The 18160-nt window shown below is 40.0% G+C and overlaps 1 protein-coding gene across 7 annotated transcripts in view; it reads left to right on the top strand.

Annotated features, from left to right (window-relative positions):
• Positions 1–18160, top strand: part of FAM227A (family with sequence similarity 227 member A) — a 1098330-nt gene that overhangs the window by 835249 nt on the left and 244921 nt on the right. For all 7 annotated transcript variants that reach the window (XM_044067984.1, XM_044067970.1, XM_044067965.1 and 4 more), the window contains one exon: positions 4280–4418. In XM_044067984.1, the coding sequence (XP_043923919.1) occupies positions 4280–4418 (139 nt within the window). The remainder of the gene's footprint in view (positions 1–4279; positions 4419–18160) is intronic.

The following is an 18160-nucleotide window of genomic DNA, read 5'->3' as shown; positions in this document are numbered from 1 at the left end:
TATATATATATGCATTACCTTTAGTTCATCGAAAACCCACTCCATCAAAACCCACTTTTACGACACGGCATAACATCGACAACTGGAGAGCCGATGTTTCCCACACGGTAAGTAACTATTTGGCCATCAACCTGAACTTTGCTCCGTACCCCGTGGTAGTGCGTTCTCGGAGTTGGAATATTAAGTAAGGGGGGGGGTTTGTTTTAATGGTAGATTTTGACTTCTGAGTGGCCAAACGGTTACTTACCATGTGGGAAACATCGGTTGTCCAGTTGTTGATGTTATCCCATGTCGTAGAAGTGGGTTTCGATGAACTAAAGGTAACCCATATATATATATATATATATATATATATATATGTGTGTGTGTGTGTGTATATATATATATATATATATATATATATATATATATATATATATATATATATATATATATATATATATATATATATACACACACACATATATATATATATATATATATATGTGTATATATATATATATATATATATATATATATATATATACACACACACACTATGGATCTAGTGACATTAGTACATGCCCTTTGTCCACTGTAGTGCAACTGCAGAGTTAGGATATTTAATTAGCAGGGGTTGTGGCGGAGTACAGGAGGACTTGCCCCATTGTAAAAACATTGTTTTTTGACGTGTTTTGTTTCTGTCAGCCTTTTTGGTTTAGACATTTTTTGCTGACCATTTTCATACTGACCTTATGTAGTTCATCCTAAAGTCACTAGATTTAGATCCATATGCATGCATTCGGGTCTATATTACATCGGTGAAGGGCTGTTCATCAAACGCCCTTTCATCGACACATAATAATCGAAATACCAAAACCCCGAATGGCCACATAAGCGATTTTTTTCCCAGGGGAAAAATTCACTTGGCCAACACCAAAAAAAAATGAGTAAATTGAAATGGTACTGAGGTTATAAACAAAAGGTAGATGCTTGCTGATGTCTCGAGTTGCCCAGCCACTGAAGAAGCTGTTCAGTAATCCTTAGTCGCGCCATCAAAGCTTCCTTTTTCAGAAGCAAGTTGTAGCAGGTTGTTATAAGTCTGGATGGAAGGCCTGAAAACAAACACACCACTGTTGAAGCAGTCAGGCACCCAGGATCAGGTGCAGCAGACAACTCTTCTTTCTCAAAGAGGTCATCAGCATTTGTTAAAAGCATGATGTGTGCATCTATGAACACACATTTGGAATACTGTGACAGAGTCCAACAGTGAAGCTTGGTTAAAGTGATTCCCAGTTCTAGTCTCTGCATGAGGGCCAAGTGAGCAGAATCTCCACTATCCAATACATCAACCACCAAAACTTCATTGTAGATCTTTGCAAGGACTTGCCTTAGGCTCTGAGATTTGCAGATACTACGAAGTGGGGGGCTGTGCCTCCTACACCCCCTAACTAAATATACCAACTCCAAGATTGCACTACAGTGGAGGAAAGGGCAAATCCCTGATGACGGCCAATAATTTTTTTTCCCCTTGGAAAAAATTTGCTTATGTGGCAGTTTGGGGTTTTGGCATTTCGATTATGTGTCAATGAAAGGGCTTTCGATGAAGAGTCCCTTCGACGATGTAATATAGGCCCTATGTATTCATATTTATGAATTTACTTTTTATGGTACACAGAGTCCAGAAAGGTGTTCTACCTTGCAAGCAATAGATTTCTTCATGCCCCATCTTCCTTTCCTTAGATGTATCTTTGAATTTCACAAATTCTTCATTTGTTATACACTCAAAAAGCTATGATTTGGATAACATCAGCCATGCAAAGCCATGCATAATTACTTTTTATACAAATTTTTGTTAGCAATATTTACAAATGATAGCATATCTTCCTTTGGAAGAGTTGCTGCAATAGTAAATAAAAAAATAGTTTTCCTTTTTTTCTGTGTCTCTTTTCTTAGCCAGAATTTCTGTAACTAGAGACATATCCTATACAAAGAACCTGTGCAGGTCCTGTGCTATGTAAATGATAAGAATGGTCACATTATCAATTGACAGCAGAAAAAAACTTCTAAAAAAGGCTAATTTGTATATGCAAATTACTGACAGAGGAATGATTAACATTGTTATAAATGAAGTATACGATTACAACCAATGCGCAGAGAAAAAAATCTTACTGAATTAGCACACAGCTACAAGGGTGACTCGTGGTAGTTGCAGGAGATACTAGATAACAGTGGAGTGGAAAGGTGGAATAAACTGAGGAAGCTGGGAAGTGATGCATGTACAAAGTAAGCAGGGAGTTACAGATCAAAGTGGGATGAATACCTGGATGACGAAGGAAAATGTATTAGAACATATGGGAATTTATTGCTGATAAAATCTGAGTAACAGTGATATATTGTATTCTTTCATCTGACAAAACACTGAAAAGAGATTCCTGTATTGCTTTGTCTAAAAGATAAATATGGCTGGATTAGCTTGCGCTATCAAGGTCATATTAAAGTTTATGGTCCAGAAGACCACTAAGGAGCCTAGCTCAGTTTCCCTAGAACCCTGTCTGGCTATGTGAATTGCATAGAGTCACAAAGTATGCAATTGGAGGCTGAGGGTGTCAAGTCCTGGACTACATGAGATAGCTTAGCTTATTAATAGCTAATAGCATCAAAATCCTCTGCACTAACTGCCACACCATTTGTATATGAATTGTAAATGCCATCCTTAATAGTTTGTTGTTCTGCAGCATATTTTCTAGAATTTAGAAAACCTCGTTTATCCACATTTGGTGAATTAAATCAAGACACAATTCAGTGATATCACATTGCAGGAAAATGCCAAAATAAAAAAAAAAAAATAATAATAGCTAAAGCTAAAGCTTTTTCCACCATACAGGAGGCTTTGTCTCCAGACCCCTTTACCTGGTATCACCTACATTGAAGCCTCGTAGCCTCAGGACAGGATATGAAATTTTAAAGAGACAAAACATCTTTATATGAAGTCTTAATTAATTGTTTAAATATTCTTTTATCCTTTGTCGTTCATTTTAATGTTATATGCCTAAATAATTTCCTCTTTCCTGTAAGATGTAGCTTCTAGGTCTGAAAAATGCACTGTTGTAAATATACACCTTTATCTAGTTTACTTCTGTTCAATTTTCCCAGTTTTGCCTATTATAACGATAATTTTTTAAGTCACCATGATTGTACTGTTCTTACCATATCTCTCGCTGTCTTCCCAACTCTCTCTCTGTTACCTTATAATTTACCACAGTCTTTCAGTCTGTATTTTCCTAAGCCGAAGTGACTACAGAGAAATAAAACATGCATGGTTAATCACCTCACAGTCATCATCAGAAACCTAATAGCAAACAAACTGTGTGGGTAGAAAGAGCAGTAGCTATCCAAGTGTATCAAACTCAGAACTGTTTTCCCAGTGATGTACTTCAAAATACATAATTTGGTCTAATTACATTCAGACACAGTCACCTCTTCTATGTTGTGCCCTTTAGTACTACAAATAAGACTTGTATTTGGGTGCATGTATAGAAATTTTTTTTATTATTTGCCTGTGGAGTAACAACAGCTCTGAGTAACCAAAATGTTCAGCTAACTGTTCAATCAAAAAACTTTTTAAAAATGACACTTTTTGGCAGGTGGGTTGAAAGCCCTCACATACATCCCAAGCAGGGCGTTGTACTTCCTGCACCCCCTTCTTTTTACTATAAGCAACCTTATGGTCACGGCACCCTGGAGAAGATGCAAAAAAAAAAAAAACTAATCAAATGGTGTTCACTCAAATAAGCAGCACTCAATAAAAGCTTTATTTAATTGCATTTGAGCAGGTATTAAAAAAAGCTGAGCTTGTTTAAGGGTTCCTGCATTCAGATGCATTATGAAAGGTGCTGATAACTTAAATCTGAGACTGTTTAATAGTGGTAACTGTAAACTTAAAGTGAGCTGTTGATTAAGTGACAGAACATTTCTTTGAAATTTGATAACCTATTTTGAACTTTTGCAACCCTGGGGTAGGTTTCATTAAGTAAGGAGGTACAAGGAATGATAGAAGGGTTATGGGAAGTCTGTATCCTGCAGTATCAATCAGGTCTTTAAATATATACCTATATCTATCTATAGATGATAGATATAGATATATATTAATTTCTTGATGAAACAAACTCTCATTCTGTAGCTGCTCTGGGAGTATCATATCCTTTTAATGCTTCCTGCCTGTGTTGACTCTGCTGCTAGTATGCAACCATAGATAAACGAATTATCACTAAGTAACTGTTTTGTCATTGGTTTACAGAACTTAGATCACTATAGCAGAATTCCAGATGAGGTTTCATTATACCAAACTACTGTAACACAGTCCTGCCCATCACTGGAGTTGCCTGAATATTCATCTAAAGAAAATATAACAGCCTCAGAGGCTCAGACTATGCAAGGTAAGAATTTTAGATACATATCAGGAATATTCACTTATTCACTTTTTAAGCATAGAGAGCACGAGCCAGCTTTTAACTTTAGCTCAGCCACAATATTTACAGAAGCCTGAAAAATCATATAAAGATATTTGCTGAAGCCTGGAATGTAATGCAAAGATTCAAGAGAAATGGCAAAGAGTCCAAGGAACTCAGAAAACTTCCAGGAATTAAAAATATGTTTTAATTGCATATGTGTCAGTTTTAATAATTTCTTTCTGCCTTTATTTGTTTCTTTTCTTTTTTGCCTAGTAGTTAGAAAGGTCTTTATCCTCCTGACATTTTTCTAGGCCAGCACATGATACACAACACTACCATAGACATACAGGCTGTGACGACCCTCCACTGGACCTGTAATCAAGGAGCCTTAATCCTCAGCACTGGCACCAATGGGGGATGTACACTTTGTGACAAAGGGGGATGCTGTCAGCCCAGCTCTCTGGAATTTTGTAAATAACTATATGTCATTTGTGAATATCAACATGGTTTATATAGAAATGTGATAAAGGGAGATACTGCCATCACAGCTATCTGGAATTTTGTAAATAATTATATGTCATTGGTGAATATCGAAATGATTTTTGTAAGATGCTTGTGTTAGAATGTATTAGAACTGTAGGTTATGTCTATACCAAACTGCTGGTACAGAAGTGTGTGTTGAAAAGGGTTTGTAAAGTACTGAGCTTAAAAATGTAACCACAGTGTATCCTGCTGGAAAAGAACAGAAATGTACATACATTATTGTAACTGTTTAGATGTATATATTTTAACAGTGGAAACTGCAATACAGAAGGTTAACTTCAGAAAAATAGCTGAAATTAAATTACTTTATGCCAAGGCAATAAAATATGTTACCTTTTAGTTTCAGTGCAGTAACAGACACAATGTCTAGAACTATGGAACTTTTTGGAAGTGTTTTATTGTTTTATGACTTCCAACAGCTGTACAGATCTGAGGAAAAGCCCATATCTATGTATTTTCATAGATAGATGTTAAATATTGCTAGCTTTCATCAGTGGGGCTTTACCTGGGCTAGAGTCAGATGACAAGAAAGTATGTCATTCTGTAAGCCATCGCAGCAGTAATATCTGAGATATTCATTTAAGAACTCTCTGAGAGAGAGAGCATTTTGTTTTCTGTCTTTGACCTGACAGCATCAGGTACAAGATCCATTCAACACACATTTGCCTTGCTGCTCTAATTAAGTAAGTGTACTAGGCTATAGTAACTATCTTAGATATAGTCAGGAATATAGCAAAACCTAGCTTAGATACTTTTCTTTATTTATTTGAGACTGTCCTGCAATGTTGTTTTAAATATTTCCTGTGATTTTGAACTCTGATGTCACTGTAATTATGTACTGAGTATTTTCTTGTTCTTTTATTATTTATTATTATTATTTATTAAATATATTTAAACCTTCAATGTGGCTGGTCTGTCACGATATTTAAGTTCTGAGAGTACTGGCATATTTATTTGGTGACACTGTGTAGGCCACTCCTAATAGCCTTGCTCTTGGTCAAACTACCATTTGTACTGATAGTAATATTACATTGACAAAGTACACACACAGTGTTTCAAGATGCAGCTCTCTGCATCAAGTGCAGTTTCCCTTAAGAACACACAGAGGCTACAGTCAGTAAGACTCCACACTGGCACCAATATAAAGTTGAGATCTCAGCTGAGTGACCAAGCCAAGACCTTCAGCACCATCTCTGTCTAACCAGTGTTTTGTGTCCCTGACACACACACTCTTTGAGGATTGCTTTACACATACACACACTGGGGAAACACTGGCACAGATTTACTAGCTATGCCCCCTTCTGTCCAGACCATAAGCTAGTTATCACTGCCACCAGAACCCCTTATCAGCTACTTTAAGGCCCTTAACAAGTGGTGTCCAATCTTAATGTGTAATGTTACTGTTAATACAAATGGCAGTTTGACCAAGAGCGAGGCTATTAGGAAAGGCCCACACACTGTCTCAGAACTTAAATATCTCTGGACAGATCAGCCACAATGAAAGGTTTAAATATATTTAATAATAAATATTAAAAGAACTAGAAAATACTCAGTATATTATCACAGTGACATCAGAGTTCAAAATCACAGGAAATATTTAAAACAACATTACAGGACAGTCTCAAGTAAATAAAGAAAAACATCTAAACTGAGTGTTGCTATATTCCTGACCGTATCTAAGAGAATTATACTGTTCCCTAGACTTACTTACTCATAGTAAGGCAGATGTGTGGTGAATGGATCGTGTTGGGTCCAAGAGAGAATACAGAATGTCCTGTCTCTCTCAGAGAGTTCTTAAATTAATATCTCAAATATTACTGCTGGGATAGTTTGCAGAATGGCCTCATTTCTTGTCATCTGACTCTATCCCAGGTAAAACCCCCACTGCTGAAAGCTAGCAGTACTTAGCATCCACCTGTGAAAATAGATATCTTTGGCAAATGGGGGAAGTCATAAAACAATAAAACACTTCCAGGCAATACAGAAAACTCCCTAGTTTTAGACAGTGTGTCTCTTCCTGCACTGAAACTGAAAGATAGCATATTTTTATGGCCTGGCCATAAAGTAATTTAATTTCAGCTATTTTTCTGAAGTTAACCTTCTGTATTCCAGTTTCCACTGTTAACATATATACATCTAAACAGTTACAATAGTGCAGGTACATTTCTGTTCTATTCCAGTAGGGCATGTTGTGATGACATTTTAAGCACGTTGCAAAAACCTTTTCAACACACACTCTTCTGTACCAGCAGTTTGATATACACCTGATATACAGTGCTAATACATTTGTAACACAAGTCTCTTACATGAATCATGTTGATATTCACAAATTACATATAATTATTTACAAAATTCTGGACAGCTGGGCTGACAGTATCTCCTTTTGTGACACAGACACATTATATCAAATGCTGGCTGTATTTTGAGTGGCTTCTGTACAGCCCTTGAAGCTTAAACTAGACAAGGAGCCATCTTGTCACGTTTGACATGTTAAAATTGAACTCTCCAGACTGTTTTCAATAGGAAATCACTGAAGTGCAGTTTCAAATTGGGCACCAGCAGTGATTCCTTTCTTTTGGAAGATTTCTTTCATCATGTTTGCACAAGACTGGAGTTGGTGTATATAAGTTTGGGCTTTCCCCTTCAAAACTTTTTTTCATTTTTTGTTTTCATCTGGATTTGGTTACACTCAGATGTTTTCTTACAGTTGTAAACTTGTCCAGATATAACCTGATGAGTCATAGCAGAAATGTTTTGGATAGCTATGAAGTGCACAGTTTCAGACATCCAAGGTAGAGTGGTAACAAAGTAAGTAAATTAAAGTCAATTTTTCAATAGCAGCTGTGCAAATTTAATGTTGACTTTTCATTTCTCCATTCGGACCTCATCTCCATCTTCCTTATGAGAGATCTAGGATGGATCCTCTTGGGGGTTTCAGAGTCTGCTTCACAGTCATTTTCTGTGCTTGCTTTGTAGGTGCTACGTGGTGAGGTACTTCAGGTAGAATATAAGCTTTGTTTTCACCCATTTCTGCACATCAGGAAGCACAGAGTCCTAGAATATGGAAATGATGATTTGGAAGAGATGCTTCTCATTTCTTCTCAGGACATGTTCTTCATTGATATGGGCTATTTAAGGCAAGTGAGCATTGGTTTCCCATACCAGCAAAGCATCTGGATGTCTCACCTGTTGGTTTACAGGATCCTCCAGTCTTACTTTGCTCTCTGGAAGGAGATTGCTGGACTTTATGGCAGTGAAGTTATTATATTTTTATTGTGTTTCCTGGGAATCTTCTCACATATTTTTGACACATAGTGCTGTTATGGAAGTTTAGATAAAGTCTCCTGAACTATATGACTAGTAATTGCCTATGAACACAATCTAACAAAACTGTAGCTGCTGAACATGCATTTAGGAAGACACACTCATGAGATGCAGTTTTAGCTTCATTTAATCAGCCCAGCCCAGGCAACCAACTGTAACAAAGCTTCCAAGCATGTATTACTATTAGTCATAAAGAGACCATATCCCATTATGTATATATCATGAAGGACATCCTCGTTATGTGCTCAAGCCATCTCACATGGGTCCTCTTAACTCAGAGCAGCAGTGGCTCTAAGATCTTCCCAAATTGGTGAGCTCCTCACTCTGTCAATGAAAGTAAGCTGAACAGATCTGCAAAGGAACCTCCGTTCTGCTGCTAGTATTCATGATATCATTTTTTTCTTTGACAACGCAAAACTTGCAAACATAAGTGAGGATGAAAATATAGATTATCTGCTTTTGCTTTCCTCCCACAACCTGAAAACATTGGGTTAGTTGAACTGGTGATGGTGGAATTATCAAAATCTCTGTGTGCATATGTGAGTTTGCAAGGAATTGGCATCCTGTCCCAGACTGTTTCCTGCCTTATGTACATTGCTTGATAAGAAGGTTCTGACTCTCTGTGGCCCAGAAATTTATTAAGCATTTCTTGAAAATTAATGGCTTATCCATCGCGAAAAAAAAAAATAATGTGATTTATGTACTCACCATAACTATGCATCTGTTTTGTCCATTTCCATTCTTCCTCAGTGAATGAGTTTGGATCCGATCCTTGGATCTCTTTCAGCCACATTATTCTAGATTATAAGATCTTACTCTTGAGCTCCTGTTTTTACCCATAATGCCCCTAACCACTGAGCTACTTCAGATCAAGTTTGCTCCTAATATGTAACTTTCAAAATACAACTAATGAAATTACTATAGAAATGAGAAAGATGATAGAACATTAACAGAAAATGGACTCAAACAGGAACTGTGGTTCCTAACAAAACCTTCTTCAGGTCACTCCCAAATACATGGCTAGGGGGACAGTGGGGGGAGTTGAGGAAGAATGAAAATGAATAACACAGATGCATAGTCATATCTGATGTTGTCATTCATTCCTCAATGAATGGGACAGAGTCCCCAACTACGAAAACCATGGGTGGCCTCATGGAATGATGCTCAGGAGAACTGCAGAACCAAATGCAGCTCTGTTTCTGGAGATGATATCCAACTTGTAATGAGTAACAAAAGTATGAGAATTAGATCATGTGGCAGCTGCACAAATATCTTCAATGAAAGCTCTGTCCCAAAAAGCAGCTGATGTAGCCATTGCCGTAGTTGCATATGCCCTTGGCTGTCTTGGTAGGGTTAAACCTCTAGAAGAGTAAATGTAAGAAATGCAATCTGTATTCCATTTGGCTAGTTAAGAATTTGAAACAGGTGATACTAGTTTGTTACTGGCAAAGGAAACAAACAATTGGTCAGATTTTCTAAATTTCTTAGTCCTATGGAGATGAAAACAAAGCTGTCTATGCACATCTAAAAGATGTAGCATGTATTCTCCTTTATTGTCGAATTTAGGAAAGAATACAGGTAAGCTGCTGACTTGATTAGTGTTTGGTTCAGAGGCTACTTTAGGTAAAAAGGACATGGTAGTACACAAGGTGACCTTATCTTTATGGAAAATCAAATAAGGTGGTTTTGCAGAGAGTGCTTGGAGTTCAGAAACTCATCTCGTAGAAGTTATAGCTACAAGAAAATTTGTTTTCCAAGAAAGAAATTTTAGATCTGCTTTAGCCGAGGGCTCAAAAGGTGATTGTACTAAACTCTATAATACAACAGTAAGATCCCAAGGAGAAGTGGGATCCTTAATTGGAGGTCTAAGTAAAAAGGTTCCTTTAAGAAATGCTTTGCACAACTGTGATGAGGCTAAAGAGGAAGCATTGTCTCCGATGTGGTAATTAGGGATGGCTGTCAGCTGAACTTTGATAGTGGAGAAGCTCACACCATTTTGAAAAACAGAAGCAAGAAAATCTAAAACAGCTGGAAGGGGAGCAATGAAAGGGTCCAAGTCACTCTGCTGAGCCCAAAAAGAAAACCTCTTCCATTTGCTCTTATAAATCTTTTTTGTAGAGGACTTCTGGGATGAGAACAAAATTTTGCAAAGAGGAGAGGAAAGCCTGGAATGTTTAGCCATCACTGAAATTGGAGAAACTACGCAGTTAATCTGAGGCCTGCAATGTCCGGATGAGTCATTCATGATAGATGTGAAAAGAGGTCTGGGCTGGGGTCCAGTGTCCAAGGAGGACATATTAGGTGAGACCATAGAAAGGGGAACCACACTTGTTGAGGCAAGAATGGGCCAATGAAGATTGCTTTGCTTTTCAACCAGAGTGGTTTTTGAAGAAGTTTGGGAATTAGAGGTAGGGGAGGATAAGCATGTAGGTGACCGGGGGGCCAAATGTGGACTAGAGCATCTCTCTGTGATTGCCATTGAGGGGAAATTGCTTTGCTTTTCAACCAGAGTGGTTTTTGAAGAAGTTTGGGAATTAGAGGTAGGGGAGGATAAGCATGTAGGAGACCAGGGGGGCAAATGTGGACTAGAGCATCTCTCTGTGAATGCCATTGAGGGGAAATTAGGGTAAAAGATCTGCTGCATTTGTTGTTGAGAGGAGAGGCACAAAGATTGCAGCAAGGCTGACCCCATTTGTGGTAAATCATGTTTGCCACTATTTGATTGAGAGACCACTCATGAGGCATCAGAACAGTCCTGCTTAGCTTGTCTGGTAAACACTGGATTTCCTTGGTATATGCATTGCCACAAGAAAGTGGTTGGAAGAGCTCACCCACTGCCAAACTCTCATTGCTTCTCGGCAAAGGGGATAGGATCTGGTTCCCCCTTGTTTGTTGATATACCAAGCCACCAACATATTGCCTGTTTGGATAGCAATAATCCCCAGAGGAAGAGCGTTTTGAAGCACCTGCAACACTAAAAGGGCCGCTTTCATCTCTAAGTCATTTTTATGCAAATTGATCTCTTCTGGGGATCACATGCCTTGAACAGCCCTTCCCAAGAAGTGCCCCACCACTCCAGTTGGGAGGCGTCCGTGGTCAACATGGCAATTGGAAGAGGAAGGATAAAGTGACTGCCTAGACAAACATCATTGGACTGTATCCACCACAGTAGGAATTCCTTGCAAACCCAAGATGGTTTTATAGGGTGTTGTAAAGGCTGTCGATGAAGGGACCATTGTACTGCTGAAGTCCATTGGAGGATTTTCATTTGAAGCCGAGCTGTAGATGTCAAGGTGATCATAGCAGCCATCGATCCTAGGGCTTTGAGAATTAGGTTTGCTGGAGGGGATAGATGAGAAAAAACCTGTCTGATATGTAATCTTAAGGCAAGAACTCTGTTTTGTGGCAAGAGAGCGAGACGATTGACTGTATCTAGGCAAGCCCCTATAAACTCCAAGACCTGAACTGGTTGTAGGTGGGACTTTATCAGATTGATTGTGATTCCCAGGGAATGGGATAACTGAAGCAAGTAATCCCTGGCTTTTTCTAGGCCACACCTGGTTGTAGCAGTAGTAAGCCAGTTGTCTTAAATAAGGAAACACTCTGATTCTGTGCAGTCTTAGATCAGCTGCTACCACTGCCATGCATTTGGTGAACACCCTGGTGGCTGTGGCTCTGAACTGGTAATGACTGGCTCCCAGCCAGAAGCGTAAGAATTTTTGAGAGTGGCTGTTCATTTTGATGTGATATTATGCATCCTGATGATCTATGGAGCACATCTAGTTGTCTTTCTGTAAGAAAGGCAGAATGGACTGAACCGTGACTATCTGGAACTTGGTACTCTTTACAAAATGTTTTCTTTGGCAGTAAAAAGAACCTTGAATACATTCTGGATCCTCTTAGGTCTGTAGGGACCTCTTGGATGACTCTTTTGTCTAGGAGCTCTTGGAGCTCTAGAGCTGCTGACTCCCAATGATTTAATGGAACATCGCGGAGACATTTTCTTTTCATTGGGGAGGCTGTAAAAGGGGAATGAAATATCCTCTGGATGTAATCCTTTGTACCCATGAGTCTTCTGTGGTAGCTGTCCAGGCATTTAAATGCAGGTATAAGTACCTCCAACTGCCACCAGAAGCAGACAATCAGGCAACCCTTCAGGAGTGCTGAAAGGGCCTGTCTGAGAAGGAATCTCGAGACATTTGGTTCTTTGGACCCCCTCTACCACATGAGTGGCATCTTCCATTATAATTATTTCCCCCTCTGCCTCTGGGAAAAAAATCTCTGGATGATTCTTGAAAAGGCCCTTGAGATTTTCATAAACACATCTTTTTACCCCCATGCTGATTCCTAGAAAAAGGTCTCTGCAGGGTAGAAAAATGGATTCCCATGGCAGATAAGGTCTTTCCATCTTGCTCACTGTGGGAAAGTGTGTCTTTAACGGTTGGCCCAAACAAAGAAGATCCATCAAAAGGAGCATTGATGAATCACACAGCCTCATCCAGACATGTCTCATAATGGCCATGCCTGAACCAGTGTCCTGTGAGGAACCTTCAACTGCATGTGAGATGTGATCCTCATGGATGCATTCGATATTGACTGTAGGATTTTTGTTCCTCTGTCGATATGGACCCAGGGGTAGAGTTGGAGAGTTCCTGCACTAAATCTCTCTGTAACTTAGTGAAGACTGCCAGGTAGTTTAGTGTTCATAAAGCAAAGGTCACTGAGACATAAACTAGCTTCCCATACCTGTCCAATGCCCTAGACTCTCTGTTATGGGAATGAACAGTAGAGCTCTGCTCAACTAGCTCCTTTTTGTTGGCTGCCACAACAACTATGGCATCCACAGGGATCCCTTTTGTCCACTGTTATCTGTCTGTAGGGGCCCTCAAAATTTTATCCAGACATCTAGAGATCAGTTCTACAGCATCCAGTTCCTTCCCTGCCTGGCAGGAGACAAGATCTATAAGCTCATCTACTGGGGAGGTGTAACCCAGGATGTAGATGGGCCAGACCTGAAGGCTTCAAGGATCACCAGTTCCTCCTGAGAAGGGGATTGGGATGACCAACCACCTTTCTGGCATAGGATTTGTAACATTTCTCCAAAAGGAGACATCTTTAGGTACTGATATATGGGACCATACCCCTTCATTGAAATCAGTGTCTTCTGTGAGGGATTCCTGTGGGGAATCCAAGTACGTCCTTTTGTGCATCCTCTTTCGGGGATGCTCTGGAGAGATATCCAAAGAGGTGAGGAGTTCCCTAACTGGAACTGCCTGAAAGCTCATATGGGCTGTGTGTCTCTGGGGGATAGGATGAGTAGACTCAAACACAGGACCTGGAGGGGGAACAGGAACTGGATCCAAAGATGTAAGAGTAGAAACTGTGCTCTTGGATGAAAGAAGACCCTCTCCACCCCCTCAAAGGCACAGGGAACAGGAGATGCCAAGAATAATCCAATTGGAGCCAAAACTCTTGGTTCAGACAATCCAGGCCCTGCCCCAACCCTCCACTCCGAGGGAGGAGTCAGAAACAAGCTGTTCAGCACCGAGGCCTGCCCCTGCCCCAACCCTCCACTCTGAGGGAGGAGTCAGAAACAAGCTGTTCAGCACCGAGGCACTGAGGAGAAGTGACGACTCTGAAAGCTTTGGAGTCAAAGTCATTCCCTTGGATCTGAAGCCGATACCCCTGCTCCGAGACACATCCTGCTCCATGAAAGTCAGAGCTGAATGGATCAGGGAAGGAGTCAGAGTCAAAGAAAGAGGTTCATCTCTTGGAGATCTTGGACCTGAGAGATCTGAAACAGAAGCTGGATTGGAGAAGGAGTGATGACTGTATGAGAAGATGGTCTGAGGGTCAAGAATCCAATGGGAGATGGAGCCAGCAAATCCCCCACCTGAATCTGTGTTCTGAGAAATTTTCTCATCATCCTATCCACCTCTGCTTCTGAAAGACTTCAGGAGGACCTGACAGAAGTGGAAGTAGAAGGAGGTCTAGAAGATTTCTTAGGAGTCCCCTGAAGAAAAGGAGGTCTCAGTCTCGGGGACACTGGCTCCAGGGATAATCATTGGCTTATCAGCCAAGGAGATTTTGAAGCCATAAGTGTAGTATTCAATTGCTTAGGATCCAAGATTTTAGAAATTTTAATAGGCAGTTCCGAAGCCAAAGTAGACTTAGGAGACCTTGTTGAGGAGCATTTTCTGTACTCTCTGGGTGCCTTATACTTATGGGAGAGGTTTGAGCCCCTGATGTTGATGTACCAGAAGAATGAGCTAAAGCAGGAATAAGACCCTTGAGAACTAGTTTGTTCCTTCCATCACTAATAGCCCTACTGTTGAATCCAGCACAAATACTGCAAGAAATGTCCAGGTGTGTATCACCTGAACAATAGATGCACTTCCTGTGAGCATCCGAGTTGGGTATCTTATGCCCACAGGAAGGGCACTTTTTAAAGCCAGTCAGCTTTTCAACCATACTGTAGGAGAAAAACACATGTGGCAGAAAGCCAGACAATTAAACAAAAGGAAAATGAAAATTTTTTTTTTTTTTTTTTACATTTTAACTTCTTCTTCTTTTTTCGGCTGTTCCCGTTAGGGGTCGCCACAGCGGATCATCTGTTTCCATTTCTTCCTGTCCTCTGCATCATGCATTTTCACACCAACCGCCTGCATGTCCTCTCTCACCACATCCATAAACCTTATCTTAGGCCTTCCTCTTTTCCTCTTACTTGGCAGTTCCATCCTTAGCATCCTTTTCCCAATATACCCAGCATCCCTCCTCAGCACGTCCAAACCAATGCAATCTTACCTCTCATGCTTTGTCTCCAGACTGTCCAACCTGAGCTGACCCTCTAATATACTGATTCCTAATCCTGTCCATCCTAGTCACACCCAGTGCAAATCCTAACATCTTTAACTCTGCCACATCCAGCTCTGACTCCTGCCTTTTTGTCAGTGCCACCGTCTCCAATCCGTATAACATAGCTGGTCTCACTACCCTCTTATAGACCTTCCCTTTCACTCTTACTGGTACCCGTCTGTCACAAATCACTCCTGACACTCTTCTCCACCCATTCCACCATGCCAGTACTCTCTTCTTCACCTCTCTTCCACACTCACCATTACTCAGAACTGTTGATCCCAAGTACATAAACTCATCCAACTTTACCAACTCTACTCCCTGCATCCTCACCATTCCATTACCCTCCCTCTCATTTACACACATATATTCTGTTTTAGCCCTGCTGACCTTCATTCCTCTCCTCTCTAAAGGATATCTCCACCTCTCCAGGGTCTCGTCAACCTGGTCCCTACTCTCACTACGTATCACAATGTCATCTGCAAACATCATAGTCCACGGGGCCTCCTGTCTGATCTCATCTGTCAACCTATCCATCACCACTGCAAATAAGAAAGGGCTCAGAGCTGATCCTTGATGTAATCCCACCACCACCTTAAACGTATCTGTCACTCCCACTGCAGCCCTCACCAATGTCACACTACCCTCGTACATATCCTATAACACTCTTACATACTTCTGTGCCACTCCCGACTTCCTCATACAATACCTCAACTCCTCTCTAGGCACCCTGTCATATGCTTTCTCTAAGTCCACAAAAACACAATGCAACTCCTTCTGACCTTCTCTGTATTTCTCCAACAATACTCTCAGAGCAAACATTGCATCTGTAGTGCTCTTTCCTGGCATGAAACCATACTGCTGATCACTAATCATCACCTCCCTTCTTAACCCAGCTTCCACTACTCTTTTCCATAACTTCAAGCTGTGACTGATCAATTTTATCCCTCTGTAGTTACTGCAGCTCTGCACATCATCCTTAACTAAGAAACAAAAAAGGATGTATACCAGCAATGGTATAAATAAATACCTCAAAGCGAAGTAAAGGAAAGGAAGGTTGCCAACAATGCTAATGAAAATTACCAAGAAAAAAATTAACTTTGGTAAGTAAACTACACTGATATAAGGTAAGGGAGATACTAGTATGTAATATAAAAAGACAGAAAATTTAAAGAGAAAAATATAAAGCTTTTTAAACTCACTAACCCAAAAACGAGCTGAAGAGATCACAATCCCGACTAAACCATAGAGCAGCAAATGAAATATAGGGTAATTCAATGCTCAGGGGCATTATAGGTAAAGGGAGGAGCTCGAGAGTCAGATCCTAGAATCTACAGTAATGTGGCAGAGTTGGATCCAAACCAATTCATTGAGGAATGATTGAAAATGACAACATCAGATTATGACTTTTACCTTTACAAAGGAAACAAAGCCTTTACCCGAGTTCTAAAAATATTATCCTAAATATAAAAATATCATCAAAATAAGAAATAAATTCATCTTCTATGATTATCACATTTGCGGTGTGAATATGAACAAATCAGGAACCTCATAGTTTGTTCTTACTTTATAGAATATGTTTTGTATGTCTGGCATTTGAATGTTCTCTACATTCACTGGGTAAATCTTTTAACCTCTTCTGAATGTCACCTAACACTGGTTCAATATATGAAATAGTCAGTGAACGAGAGGGCATCAGGAAATACAGTTTTTGTAACTTTTTTACATCAATAATTGAGTTTTAGTAATTATTATTGGTATTAAAATGTAATTCTTATGTCAGCAATCTGAGGCTGCAGACTTAAACCAATATGTGTGTCTATATCTATAATTACTTCTACATCTATACGTATATCTGTGTAACTACAGCTGTAGATATCACCATACCTAGTTACACATCAGTGCCATGAAAAATATATTATAGGGAAACTATATTCAATGAAAGAAACCAGTCAAACCCTAAACTATAAGAAACAGCATTTTTGCAGAGTAGCAAGCTCTCCCAGAACCTTTACACCCCAACATTTTTAAATATACTGACTCCAAGACTGCGCAACAGAGCAAAGAAGATAAGGAGAAACTGCCTTTCCGCAATGTTTAGAGATCTCATTCTTAAATCATGCACATTTCGATGAAACAGGAAAAGTACAGCTTTGTACCTTCCATAAATGTAGATGTTTGAGTGCGCATACAGCTGCAGTCATCACACTTGGGTTATCCTGCCGTCAAGCGGGTCCTCGGTCGGCCGAATTCCAAAGTCTAGGTCCGGCATCGGTTGTCGTCGCTTCTTCCCTGACATCAGTGCGGCAGGGGTATAAAAGAGGCAGCCGACGCCATTTTCTTCAGTTTTTCTTGCCCCAGATGTCAAGTGCCCCCAGAAAGGAAGGCAAAATATGATGTCATGCAAACATACATAAGTAGATAAATCAAAACAGTAGTTGCAAGCAAATACACCATAAAGGAATACCCCAAATAGGTTGTATGTTAAAGGTGTTTGTCATAAGCCCTGTCCTAAGAGGGGATGGAGGAAGGGTAACCTGGACTGCAGCTGTATGCGCACTCGAACATCTACATTTATGGTAGGTACAAAACTGTACTATGTTCATTGTGCATACAGCTGCAGTCATCACACTTGGATAGAATCCCAAAGCTAAGGAAGGGTGGCTGGTACTAAGAGGAATTAGGAGGGGCTAGAATGCCCTGCAGGACTGCTGTGGCAAAGCCCGCTCTAGATTTTGAGTATAGTGGAAGGTGGTAGTGCTTTGAGAAAGTGTGCACTGAACTCCAAGTAGCTGCTTCCAAAATGTCCTTGGTAGGGACCCCCCTGAGGAAAGCTGCTGAGGTAGCTGTAGCCCTGGTGGAGTGGGATCTGATGTGTACAGGCACTGATTTTCCATGAAATGAATAACAAAAGCATATGCAGTGGGCTATCCATTTTGAAATAGTCTGTTTGGAAATAGCCTTTCCTTGAGCACCTGTAGCATAGGACACAAAGAGCTGCTCAG

The sequence above is a fragment of the Protopterus annectens genome, chromosome 1.part0 (assembly GCF_019279795.1).
Source record: "Protopterus annectens isolate FY-2018-M chromosome 1.part0, PAN1.0, whole genome shotgun sequence".
Classification (NCBI taxonomy): Eukaryota; Metazoa; Chordata; order Ceratodontiformes; family Protopteridae; genus Protopterus; species Protopterus annectens.
Note: the sequence above shows the minus strand (reverse complement) of the source record. Positions and strands in the feature narration are given on the sequence as shown.